The sequence below is a fragment of the Medicago sativa genome, chromosome 8 (assembly GCF_051527215.1).
Source record: "Medicago sativa cultivar Bolivia chromosome 8, Bolivia_mono, whole genome shotgun sequence".
Lineage (NCBI taxonomy): Eukaryota > Viridiplantae > Streptophyta > Magnoliopsida > Fabales > Fabaceae > Medicago > Medicago sativa.
The window spans coordinates 86728711-86742729 of record NC_140756.1 but is presented as its reverse complement, the minus strand read 5'-3'; the positions used below and the strand labels follow the sequence as shown (position 1 = coordinate 86742729).

General features: G+C 35.2%; 2 protein-coding genes across 2 annotated transcripts; both read right to left on the bottom strand.

The window, feature by feature from the left end:
- Window positions 1-6789: 6789 nt before the first annotated feature.
- LOC146902750 (uncharacterized) lies at window positions 6790-8559 on the bottom strand. The gene has a single exon (XM_085737168.1). The coding sequence runs from the start codon at window positions 8557-8559 to the stop codon at window positions 6790-6792; it is 1770 nt and encodes a 589-aa protein (XP_085593294.1).
- Window positions 8560-11201: 2642 nt separating this feature from the next.
- On the bottom strand, window positions 11202-14019 carry LOC146902749 (F-box/kelch-repeat protein At3g23880-like). The gene is made up of 2 exons (XM_085733471.1): window positions 12889-14019; window positions 11202-11539 (listed from the first exon to the last, which is right to left on the bottom strand). The coding sequence occupies exon 1, from the start codon at window positions 13991-13993 to the stop codon at window positions 12917-12919; it is 1077 nt and encodes a 358-aa protein (XP_085589597.1). The 5' UTR covers window positions 13994-14019; the 3' UTR covers window positions 11202-11539; window positions 12889-12916.

Below are 14019 nucleotides of genomic sequence, written 5' to 3'. Positions count from 1 at the left end.
ATCATCAATTTGCATGGGCAGTCAAATTTTGAAAGAAAAACAAAAGAATCAACCTTCTTATATATTTCATGTGTAACTTGATAAACAAAAGTATACGCCTCTATCATAATTGTGTGAATCAGCGAATGTATGGATTTGCAATGAGTTAGACAAAATCATGATGGACCACCGTGATTTCACTAATCTCACCACCAATAAAAATATGCGATGTTAGTATCAATGAGACAATAAGAACCAATCAACAAGTCCATCAAAGCGTAAATGAAGGAATTATAAAAGAATGGTTCCTCTAGTAGAGAAACCATTCTAAATGTGTTACCTTTTATCCAAAATGTTATCTTAATTATATTTGTTAGTTTTATTCATTCAATAGAGTGTAGAGAATTTAAATTGTGTTAAATTTAATCTTTCAGAGCACAATTTTTAGGTGATACACACTACTAGACAAATCCCTTACATCCAGGGCCGGCCCATAGGCTGTTGAGGCTGGGCTATGGCACTGGGCCTCGAATTTTTGGGGGCCTAAAATACTTTTTATTTTTATTTTGAAGGACACTCAAATAATTGTTTTTTTTTTTTTACGTTAAAGACAATTTCATTAACGAAAGTCTGACAATAAATCAAATGCCAAGACTGCAGAAATACAAGGCGGAGTTTCTTCGACCCATATGCAATCTAAATTCTTAAGAGCATATTTAGCTAAATAATGAGCAGCTTGGTTGGCTTCACGCCTAATATGAAAAAAATTTAAACTACGAAAACTATCCTTAAAACTAATACAATCTCGGATAATAGAGCCAACATAGTTGGAAGATTGTTGGTGAGCATTCAACACTGAAACCACATTTAAAGCATCTGATTATGCTATAAGATTCAGAAAAGACATGTCTTTTGCAAATTCCAAACCTTTTCGCATAGCTCAGGCTTCTGCAACCTCTGAATCTGGTAAAGAAACTACTTGACAAGAACTAGCACCAACAACAACACCTTCATAATTTCTCACAACAACACCAATACCCCACTTATCACCCTCTATCGGACCCGCTGCGTCAACATTAAGCTTATAGAAGCCACTAAAAGGAGGTGTCCAATGAACATCATATATTGGTAAAATTGGACCTCCACTTAGTGTCTCCACCAACACCGTACTAGCATTCTTAAAATTCACAATAGATCTTTGTGCTTTTTGAATAGTGGCAGCCACATCAACATCAGTCCCCTCAAAACATTTATTATTTCTAGCACACCATATCTCATAACACAAGGCCAGAACATGGACTATAACATCCTTATCGACATCAATAATATTTTCCTCTAGCCACTTGTGAAAAGGGACATACATGGAATCATGTGAATTAAATACCACACCTAAAGTGGAAGCAAACCATATTTGCTTTGACCAATGACACTCCATAAAGAGGTGTGAAATTGTTTCATTATGTTCCCCACATAGAGCACACAATGGATCACTACTTATTCCTCTTTTAAACAGATCATTTTTTACTGGTAGTTTTTCATGTAGAATCCTCCAAGCAAAATGGATGTGTTTTGGAATACTTTTTATTTTCCATAATTTTTTCCACACTTGGTAATTATTGTCATGCGTTGAGCTATGTGAGCCATCTGCTTCACGCCTTGCCTTTAAGAAATGGTATGAACTTTTCACAGAAAAAGTAGCTGACCGTGACGCACCCCACACAAATTCATCTTGCAATTGAGAGAAAGAAATTGGCAATTGAAGAATTTGTTGAGCCTCAAAAGGGAGAAAAATTTCATTAATTAAGGGAGCATTCCAACATCGAATATCATGGTGAATGAGATCTGAAACAAACATAATATCACAATTAGGGGGTTTAAGGGACCAAATCTTGTGTCCATTTTGATAAAGAAGCCAATTATCCTCCCATACATTAATTAGACGACCATTTCCTACTCTCCAAATACCAGCTTTCTCAATAACATCCACTCGTGCTTGCAAAATACTTCTCCATGTATAACTTGGGCAGTAACTAGTTGAAGCTTTCAAGAAATTGCTTCTAGGAAAATACCTTGCTTTCAAACATTGTGAGATCAATAAGTCGTCGTGTGCATAATACACCAACCTTGTTTAGACAACATTGCAAGGTTAAACTCATGAAATGTTCAAAAGCCTATCCCACCTTCTTTTTTTCCTTACATAATGTCTCCCATTTAATCTAATGGATTTTACGTTCACCTTGTTTGCTACCCCACCAGAACTTACTAATCATACTCTCAATATGCTCACATAAACCCATCGAAAGTAGAAAACAACTCATCACATACGTAGGAATAGCTTGAACCACTGATTTGATCAAAACTTCTCTCCCAGCAGTTGATAGAAATTTTTCTTTCCAACCTTTCAGCTTCTTCCACACCCTATCTTGGACAAAATTGAAAACCTGTTTCTTAGACCTACCAACAAAAGCAGGTAGCCCTAGATACTTTGAATGACACTCAACAACCTTAATTTGCATCCAACCTTGGAACAAAATTTTACAATCATCAGGTACATTTCGGCTAAAAGAGATTTCAGATTTGTCCAAATTAATAAGTTGACCAGAAGCAGATTGGTAAGTATTAAGAATTTCTTGAATGGTCTGAGAATCTTGAAAAGAATCCTTACAGAAAATGAGGCTATCATCTGCAAAAAATAAATGATTAATTTTTGGAGCTCCTCTAGCTATTTGAATTCCATGAAGACCCTTTTCGGCTTGTGCCTTATTTAGAAGCCCAGAAAAAACCTCAGCACATAAGATAAATAGGTAAGGAGATAAAGGGTCTCCTTGACGAAGACCTCGTTGAGGATAAAACTTCTGACAAGGACTTCCATTCAACAAAACAGAGAAAGAAACAGTGGAAATACAATTGAAAATCAAGTTATACCATTTCTGAGAAAAACTCATTGACTGAAGCACCTCAATCAAGAAATTCCACTCGATACGATCATATGCTTTTGACATATCTAGCTTTAACGCCACATACCCCTTCTTGCCTTTTCTTTTTTTCCTCATATAATGGAAAGATTCAAAAGCTAGTAAGGCATTATCAGTAATTAAACGTCCCGACACCAAAGCACTTTGAAATTTTCCAATGATATCCGGAAGAATTAATTTCAACCTATTTGCAATTGTTTTCGTAATTATTTTAAAAATAACATTGCAAAGAGAAATAGGTCGAAAATCACCTGGCACCTTTGGCTTCTTTTTTTTTTTGGAATAAGACAAATATATGTATAATTAATGTTGCTCGGATTTTCACCACCATTGAGAATCTTCAAAGCAAAAGAAGTCGCATCCTTGCCAACTATACTCCAAAACTGTTGATAAAATAAAACAGGCATTCCGTCCGGCCCCGAGGCAGCATGAGGCTTCAAGTTTTTAGCTGCTAGCAAAACCTCATTTTCTGTGAACTCAGCTTCCAATATGTAACGCATAGCATCCGACAATCTATCTTTGACCACTTGCACAACTTCGGTAATTCTTTCTGGGTGACTTGTAGAGAAAAGATCTTGAAAGAAATTATTAAAAACTCTGGCAATGTCTTCCTCATCATCAAATTTTTCCCCATGATCGTCACATATAGATTCCACCCAATTTCTAGATTTTCTTTGAGAAGCTTTTTGATGATTTTTTTTTGTATTTTTATCTCCATGCTTTAACCACAAAGCACGAGACCTCTGAGCCCATCAAATTTCTTCACTTTCCACCAAGTCATTCAATTTAGCCTCAACTCGTCGAATTTCTGACATCACCCCCTCATGCTGGGTTTGCTTATTAAGATCATCCAATTTCTTTTGAACAGTTTTTATCTGATTGGGAACATCACCAAAACGATCCTTACTCAAGTTAGAAAGATCATTCACACATCGATTAATTTTGTCAGACATAGAATCCCCTGTCACCTCCCAAGAACCTTTCACTGCTTCCAAAATTCCACTATCACGTAGCCAACATTCTTCAAAACGTTGTAATTTAAGAACATTTTGTTTTTTCTTTGGCTTCCTAGAAGCAAGCCGCAGCCACAAAGGTAGATGATCTGAAGCATATCTTGTTAAATGTACCACTGAAGCCGAAGGATAAAATGAGGACCAGGCTGGCGTAGCTACCATCCTATCAAGGCGTGCCTTGATATTAGACTCACCATCTTGTCTATTATGCCAAGTATATTTATCACCCTCAAAACCTAAGTCAGAAAGATTGTGATTTTGAAGATTGTCCCTAAACATTGAAATCATATGAGAGCTTCCGAAATTCCCACCTTCCTTCTCATCCTGTGAAAGAATCAGATTAAAATCCCCCATGAGAAGCCACTTATCAGTACTTTCCACAGATGATAACTGGTCAATTAACTCGCAAGTTTTATGTTTCATTTGAGACTCCGGAAAACCATATACCCCCGTGAGCCTCCATTTCTCATCTCCATTTTCAATAGCAATTAAGATATCAATATGGTTAGAGGAAAGAGATAATACCTCCACTACAACCCCTTCCTTCCAAAACATTGCAAGACCACCAGCACGTCTATTACCTTCTCTTGAACAACTAACGGCAACAACACCAGATAAACCTTGAACATTCCTAAACTTGTTAATCTCAAAATCTTTTTTCTTAGTCTCAGATAGAAATACACATGTGGGGTTTTTATCTCGTAAGAGTTTTTTGAACGCATTAATCGTTCGTAGATTACCAAGCCCACGACAATTCCAAGCTATGCAACTCATTGTCTCCGATAAACACAAAAACTCCTTATTGAAAGGGAAAATCAATACTCCTTATTGAAAAGGAAAACAATACTCCTTATTGAAAAGGGAAAATCAATACTCCTTATTAAAAGGGAAAACAAAAAAAGAACATTCTTCATGAGCAATTCATCAAGCAGGTTTAGGGCATCCTTACTTGATATTAATAGAGGAGGGCGAATGAATTTCAAATGTAGCAACACGAAAGAAACCCTAATTAAGAATGCATAGTGTATGTCTTCTCAACTATCAATCATCCTGTCAAAATCAATAACATGGACGAATGTAGTTTTCCTTCGAATTGATTGAAACCCCTCACCAAGCAATAGTGTAGCCGTAAAGTGAAGTTAATAGAAGAATTTTGCTTTTTAATATGATAACATTAAGGGGGGTGTATTGGATTAGGATTTTGAAGGACAATTTTTGCTTAAAAAAGTCTCAAAGATTTTAAAAGATTTTGTAGGATTTTAATGACTTTCATGATTTTAAAAGACAATCAGGATTTTCAATTTGGATTTCAATGGATTTACATCATAAGATTTTAAAGGATTTTATGGATTTATAAGATTTCAAAAGATTTTATGAATTTTAAGTACTCATTGAAAAGAAATGATTACAACACACTCTCTATCATAATATTTTGAATACATGCTCTTATTTTTTATTTTATTTTTATGAGAGATAGAGAGGGGGAAGAGAGGAAGGAGAGAAGGGAGAAAATAGAGGAGATAGAGGGAGAAGAGAGAGAGAGAGAGAAGTGGGAGAGAGAGAGAGAGAGAAGGGAGAGACAGAGGGGGGAGAAAAGAGAGGAGAGAGAGAGAGAGAAGGGAGAAGAGAGAGACGAAGAGAGAAGGGAGAGAGAGAGAGAGAGGAGGGAGAAAAGAGAGGAGAGAGGGAAGGGAGAAGAGAGAAGGAAGAAGGGATAAGAAAGAGATAGTAAAAACTTTTAAAGAAAAACAATCCCAAGAAATCTTGTCTTCATGAAAGACTTTTTTTTGTTAAAATTTCACTAGACAATCGCATAAAATCCATCAAAATCTAATTTATTAAACAATCCTTTGAAATTTGAATGATTTTGAATACCATGAGACTTTTTTTAAGTGATGAAAAGTCTTGATTGAATACCTTAAAGACTTTTTTAAAATGACAAAGAATCTTGATTGAATACCACAAGACTTTTTTAAAATTGCAAAGAGTCTTGATTGAATACCACAAGACTTTTTCATAATTAAAAAGTCTTTTAAAATCCCTTAGAATCCTAATCCAATACATCCCCCTAAATTGCCAAATCAATTGGAATTTATGTAGAAAGATGTAGCAAGGTGCAGAGTTCATGAAGTGGAAAGCCTATCGCCGTATCACAATCGCAAGCTATCGCCGTATCGCAATCGCAAGCTATCAGTCAAAGACCAATTGTCACATATATATCCACTCAAATAATTGTTATATAGAATGAAAGCAAAAAATTTTAAACTATTCAATGTGCTTCAGTGGCACGGAGGTGTGTCTGTGAGTGTAGGGACTTCGGTTCAGTCCCACCAGAGTGCAATTTTTTTATAATTTTTCTTAATAGTGTCTTATTTATTTTTCAGTCCCACCAGAGTGCATTTTTTTTTATAATTTTTCTTAATAGTGTCTTATTTATTTTTTTGGCCCCAAAATTTAAATTTTTGTACATCTCTAAAAAGATTAAAACCGGGCCTACGAATTTGTTGAGACAGCCCTGCTTACACCGATGCTAACAATGATGGCTTCAATAAGTATTATGACACAAGTATCTTATCAATGAAATATAGTTCAAGGCAAAGCAATGAAAAACAACACAATTTAAATCTGTATATAACATTAAACTGCTTGCATTACATTCTAAATTATACAAAAATCTTACACGATTACTTAGGCAACTATCATGCACAAACTGATGAGCAAATACAGATAAAAAAATAAAGTGAATTCTCAGTGAAGTAAATCTAAAAATAAAATACATCTTACATTTTAGCCTTTAAATATCAGCAGAGCATTTCAAAATACTAGCAAAACATGATGCTAGAAGGGTCCCCTGTTTCAGTCACTGAATCGATAACAAGTGGAACAATTTTCTTTCTCAACGATGGCCTTGACAATAGCATCTTCTCAACAATATTAGCATGCACTCTATCGCAAAATTCTAAATTTATCTCTCGAAGTTGCGTACAGTTTTCTACGACATGCTCCAGTCCCTTCTTTGTGATATTATCACAACCTGACAGTGACAGGTACAAAAGCCCGCAACAACTCTTTGGGATCACATAAAGTGTCTCATCATCAACATTTGTATATGACAAGTTCAACACCTCTAGCTTGAGAACTTTAAAATTCAATCCAAGCAACTTCACTCCATCGCAGTATGCTAAGTTCAAATTTTGAATTTGACAACATCTCCTTAAAACTTGACAAATACCTTTTTCAGATATGTAATCGCAAGAGCTCAAGTCAAGCAGCTGTAAATTTGGGAAAATGGAAGCAAAAAATATGATGTTTTCATCTCTTAAGTATGGATTGCCAGACAAATAGAGAGACTTTAATTGAGGGCTTACAGAAACATCTATGAAAGAATTAGAATTTTCTACACTCTTTTCCCCAATCCTTGTGTATTCCATTTTGATCTCATTAAGTGAAGGACATTTTATAACTAATGCAATCAGGGATGATCCTGTGAGCATCGCACATTTATTGACATTCAAAGACACCAAACCACCAAGAAACAAAGACAACTTGACAACATGGTCATCATTCAGAAACTCGGCTTTTTGAAGATCCATATGTTGTATACATTGACACTTGGATAATAATTGAAAGATTCCATGATAACTATAGCCAGTAGAGTTTTGGAGGACAAGCCTTCTCAAACGAAGACCTCCCATTGCAATGGAGGAAAGAAACCCATCCGAGATATGCAAAGACGACAAATCAAGACAAGTTAAGCCCTTCAAACTCACGAGCGAGTCAATAATGTGTGAACTAATATCATCAAGGCGTCCATTTGATCTCCATCTAACGGATAGAGACTTCAAAGTTGGTCTCTCACGGATGGCGGAAGCAATGCCTTCCTGAGTTAAGAATGGGCATTTCAACAAGATAACCTCTTCAAGAAACTCACAATTCTTACACAAGTGCAAAAGTGACGAGTCCTTTATATAGAAATGTCCAGAGAGATTAACCTTGTGGAGTTTAGGAAGCGACATTGACATAGAATTTACCCCAACATTCATAATGTCAAAATCTCTACTAGAGAAAGAGCTACTGCTACTTAGGTCAAGTTGTTCAAGGAAAGGGAAACAATGAGAGATAAGAACCATATCGTTGTTACCGAGAGAATCAATGTTGGAACAAGTGAGTGAGGTCAAAGTTGTAAACTTCTGAGAGAATGCTTGCAAAGCATTAAAGGGAATAGTGGGTTGGTTGGAGATATCAAGTGATGTGAGTTTCAATGGAAAACGAGAGATTCTACGGAGAAGCTTACAGATGTCAAAAAAGCAGTAGAAGGAGAGGTCGAGGGAGGTGAGGTTGGGGAACCTGTGGAAGTGTGTTTGATCACATATAGTGAGGGATAAACGGAGATGGTTGGTAATAGAGAGAAACTGTTTGGAGACAAGGGAGATAGACTTCAAGTGGCGATGATAATCGTCGTCATCGAGGAATTTGAAGACGCGTTCCCAACACTCATCAGGTAAATGGAAGTTTGTTGAATCCATTGTTTTGATAGAAGAAGCCGTAATTTGTTGTGAAGGACTGAGAGAATTTGTTCTCTTCCTTTTCATACTGAGGAAGTCAGTGACACGATGAAGTTCCTTCCGACAGCGCAAAGAGCAGCTATTTGTGAATGTATTGTTTAGGGTTTGGTTTTTCAGGGTTTAGGTTAGGTTGTTCTTTTTGAAGAAGGGTTTAGGTCAGGTTTGGTTTACTGTGACGATGAAAATGTAATCAAAACCGTAACCCTTATTAATGAAAATGTAATCAAAACCGTAACCCTTATTAATTTTGTGTTACTTTATCTCAGCCATTCAAAACATTGACGGTCAAGATGTTTTTCTTATTTAACAACATATTTAATTAATTAATCATTTTGGAAAAATGATAAGCTCCCGTTCATATTAGGTTTTTATGTCCTCGTGGGCATAACTCGGTTGGTAAGGACAATGCATAAAACATGAAAGGTCCGGGGTTCAAACCCCGGCCACCACCAAAAAAAATATTAGGTTTTTACATTGAATCTAAATACTCACGTCGCACGTCTTGTATTGTAGTGTTTGGTGAGTTGATATAAATACTCACGTCGCACGTCTTGTATTGTAGTGTTTGGTGAGTTGATATAAATTGTGGATCACATTGATATTCTTTTATATTAGGTATGTTTGAAAAATTGGGTAAATAGTCATTTTCGCCTTTGAATGTGTAACGAATAGTCAATAGTTTTTCAATGTATCGAATTTTCAAAACAGTTTCTGATTGTGCACTACGTTAGTTAAACTAATCCATAATGTTAAAATACTCCTTTAATATTGTCATATTAGTCTCTTACTAGGCTTATTTACCGTTATATCAATCACTATAAGAAAAGAGTTATTGTATACATTGAGTGATTATTTTAACATAGAGACTATTTTGACTAACATAATACACAAGCATGACTATTTTAGAATTTCCATACATTGATGACATTGTATCCACTCGTTACATTAACAGAAATGACTAATTTCCCTTATTAAAAGATCGAGAAAGTAATTTCCCTTAAAAGATCGAGAAAGGAAAAAAAAACTAAATTGCACTAGAAATTATCAGCAACGAATAACCGTAACAAATACAATTGCTGATAATTTCTAGTGCAATTTAGTTTTTTTTTAGAAGGGTTTGCAATGGTAGTTCAAATGATGTTTCATTAGAATTTGTTTTCTTCCTTTGATCTTTCCAATTTCAACCAGAATTTAATCTACTATATTAATTTTTTATTGTAATTGTGATTTAGTTAGTTAGTGATTGATGTTTGTTTCCTGGAGAAGCACAATGTTGTGTAATAGTTAGTTAGCCATACGAGTTTCTGGCTGGACTTGTGGTTAGGGAATGCTCGCCTTTGGGACTTGAGGAATGTTTTTCACCGTTATTTTTGATTTCGGAACAAAAGGAAATAAGGTTATTGGTATGGGGGGAGAGTAGGAGGTGGGTCTTTCTTTGGCGTAGGAGAATGTTTGTGTGGGACGTCCATATTTTTTAAGAGATGTCTTCTTTCTTGGAATCTGTGGGTTTGAGTGAGGAGGAGGATTCTTGGATTTCAAGTCCGGATAGCGATGGTTTGTTCTCGGTGAAATCAACTTACAATTTGCTTGCTCATGTGATTTTAAATGAGGTTAATTTAGAGTTGGATAAGACCTTTGTGTTCCATAGTTTATGAAAAAGTCTGGCTCCGATTAAAAAGTTTCAACTTTCTCTTGGAAACTTCTTTCTAACCTATCCCGTGTAAAGTGAATCTAGCTAGAGAGGAGTTATTGAAGCGGAAGCATCACTTGATTGTGCTCTCTGTGTGTTGGAAAGAGGGAACACCGTTGCATTTGTATTTTGCATTGTTTTTTGATAAAGATTTGTGTTTGCACTGTGATTTTGCTTCGAAAGTGTGGTACAATATTTTTCGTTGTCTTGGTTTATTTTTGGTTATTCCCCCAGAATTTTTTTTCGCTCTTTTTGAATGTTTGAGTAGGGCTGCAAAAAGAAAAAATTAAGAAAGGGATTTTGGTTGATTGTGCACACAATGTTTTGGTTAATTTGGAAAGAAAGGAATGACTATCTTTTCAAATAGGATTGAAGACCGTTTGAAAGGGGTGGATGCGGTCAAAGTGTTGTCGTGGAGATGGGGTTTGAGTAGAATGAGTATGCCTCACTGTTTGTTTTACGAATGGTCTTGAGACCCTTGTGGTTGTATGGGGAGATAAGCTTCTGATCCTACTACAGGCCCATCGATACACTGGTTTTAGGTGCCCTCTAATGTCAGTGTTAAGGCCATCTGCTGCTGCTAGGTTCCCGTTTTGGTGACTGGTTTTGTTGTTTGCAGTGCAGGTTTTAGTTCCTGTCAAGTTTCTGCCAGATTTTTTATATTGACAGGCAATGTCTAGTATTTTCCTGTTGGCCTCAGAGAGCGCCCCTGGAGCTGATCTCTTGTACTACTTTTCCTTTTTTACTGATTTTAGATTTCCTTCTCTTGGGACTGAGTTCATGGCTGTACAATTTTTTCTTTCTCTGTTCGATTGTTGTATCATTTTAGTCTTATTTTGATACACCTTTGTGTTTGGAATAGATCGTTTGAATAAATTTTTGATTGTTCGCTCAAAAAAAGTTGGTGTTATTGAACATGAGGCTCAAAAAATATGCAGCGGTACATGCTTGATTTCAATTGCTACAAACACACATAGAATGAACCTGAATAAAATATCTATTCAATACATGTAAGGATGAGGAATCAAGCACAAAATATATTTGTGTTCAAATGATAAAGAATCAAAGAACTTGTGCAATATAAATCAAAGTTGCAGTATAATAATATTACCTACTAAAAATGACATAAAATAATGCTGTTTCTAAATCTAAGTTGAAAGAAAAAAACAGAAAAAACTTCCAAATCTAGTTTTTAGTCAATTAAGTATGTCGGCGTAACTTCACTTGATAATGAATGACAGTATCATAGCATGGATCCTATGGTGAAAAAGCATGACTTGTGGATGGTATCGAAGATAGAATTTGGGAAACATTTACCTGCAGACAGAGTGAAAAGGAAAAACATTTAAAAGACAATCATTGTACAAAGGAGAAAACAATTTCTAATGAAACATCATTTGAACTACCATTGCAAACCCTTCTAAAATTCAAAACACTTGAACGATCATCAATTTGCATAGGTAGGACTTAATGACTTTTAATTCAAAGGAATCAATGTTACAGAGAAATTCTTGTATAGACACTAAAAATAACACCTCATCTTACCTAATTAAAACCATATCATTAAAATTAAACATAAATTAAAATCAGAAGAAACAAATTGCTTTTTTTATTGTCTGATAATTCTTATTTAGTAACAGTACTTCATCCATGCAGGAGGATGCCTATTCTGCCCTGCTCATGAGTCACAACTCACAACTCCTTATCTCTAAAGTGTCTAACATACAGCTATCAGGAACCTCATCAGAATTTATTATATAAATTAAACTGATCAGTTAATGGTGGTAATAAATGATTTTGAATGTGTAGCGGTTGAACTAATATGAGTGCACAATACATGTAAGATGACTGAGTAGTTGATCACTCACATTCATCAGGGGGGACAAAACAAAAGGATGTAACAAGTTAGGAATTAATAGAATAATAATAAAGTGATGAAAAAATAAAAATGAAAGATGACAAATTAACCAAAACATAGATTCATGGGTCACTCACACTCACTGTTTCCTCTGGTATTTCTTACTTATATACGACTGCAAACTAATGTAGAGAAAAAGACATGTAGTTGTGTTAAATTTTAACAAAAAAATTATCATTGTTAAAAGTTAGCTTCACATAATAAAGTGTCAACACTTTAAGCAGTGATAAATTTTTCTCACTGTGAATATTTGCTTTGTTCATTAAATAAAGTGTTAGGACTTTAAGTTATAATTGCAGCACTAGTTATGATCATGGGGTGATTGAGTTTTGATGTTTCTACTGATTTAAAGTCTTATAAATTCATGTGTAAATCATTAGTTTGTAATTAATTTTTTTCCTGGTTTGAAACAGAGAGATGGCATGTGCCAAAGCTAATACAGTCCATTGAAATTGGTGAACAAATCCTTCTTTTTCCTTCAACATGCATAAACTCATCACATATTAATTTACCATATAAAAGTTTAAAACAATTTCAAACAAAGACAACTGCATACATTTAGAACTCAATACAGCTACACATGCATAAATAGCAATGAGTCAAATAAACAAAGTTGTCAAATATTTTCAATAAGCATATTATAAAAGTTAACTAATAAATGCTTCATGACATAATGGATCAGCTTGTGCTGCATGCTAGCATATAATTAAAAATATCAAGAAAATGGTTTAGGAGAATATTTCAGAACCTGCATTCTTCTTGTTTATGTGATTTTCTTAAACTTGCTCAGCGCCACCAGGAAGTGAAAGTAGAGACTCTGTATACATGACCACTTGGGATCCATCTGGATCATCAGAATAAGAGCGATGATCTAACAACTGCCCTTTATAATTGTACTTCACCACATTACCTCCATTTGTTCCAATGATATCACCGTTTTTTGCAAAGTACATAGGGGAAAAGTAAGCGACATTATCAATGTGAATAACAAGAGTTTTAGTCCAAGACGAATTGACTTTGTATTCTTTCATCACCCATAATTCAATTGTATCACTCACATAATCAATAGCCGATAAACTAAGAAATTCTCCAGACACCCACAAATCACAATTTATAGGTACATGGACAAAATCACCATCTGGAAGAGGCATCTCTAAAAGTTTCCTTTCCGTTAAATCAAAGGCAACAATAACATCCACCGATAAATCATGATGATAAGCCAACCAATGAATAGCCCCGGTAAAGAAAAGCCCTAGAGTGCGATCACTCGAAGCATCCATATAAGGAAAGCGATCACCCTCAATTTGTTTCCATGTATTATCTCTTAATGAAAAAAACTCCAAATATGACGATGAATTATCAGATAAAGTGGAAATTAAAACCACCAAGTAATCATCTCTTGACTTGTCATACCCAAAACCAAATAGATAATATGCTTCTAAGTTGGAATGAATAGGAGACACAGGTATTTGCTTGTGAAATCTAGTTGATGGATTCCATAGATAGTTTCTTGAGAAATCAAAGTGCAAAAACAAAAAACCTCGACATGAATCTTTAATTTGGAAAGGAAAATAAGATTGGGGAAGCGAAAAATTAAGGTTGAGTGAAGCAGAAACGTGGTTTTCAAAATCTATAGATAGAAACTCAGGAGGTGAAACTGATATGCCCAAAATCTTGGGAGTGTTTGTGGCGGTAAGTTGAAAATGTGAATTTGCGAAGTGGGAATCGGAGATAAGAGAAAACCAAGACTTACAAACACATTTGAAACGTATAAGAAACTTCACTGGTAACTTCAGCAGGATTTGAATGATCAATTCGTGAGGCAGACACGGTAGTTTCGTCTTCTTCCTCATGCGTCTCTACCACCTTCTTCACTCTG

Coding starts and splice junctions, on each gene's coding strand:
- LOC146902750 (XM_085737168.1), bottom strand. CDS start 8,559: ATGAAAAGGAAGAGAACAAATTCTCTCAGTCCTTCACAACAAATTACG.
- LOC146902749 (XM_085733471.1), bottom strand. CDS start 13,993: ATGAGGAAGAAGACGAAACTACCGTGTCTGCCTCACGAATTGATCATT.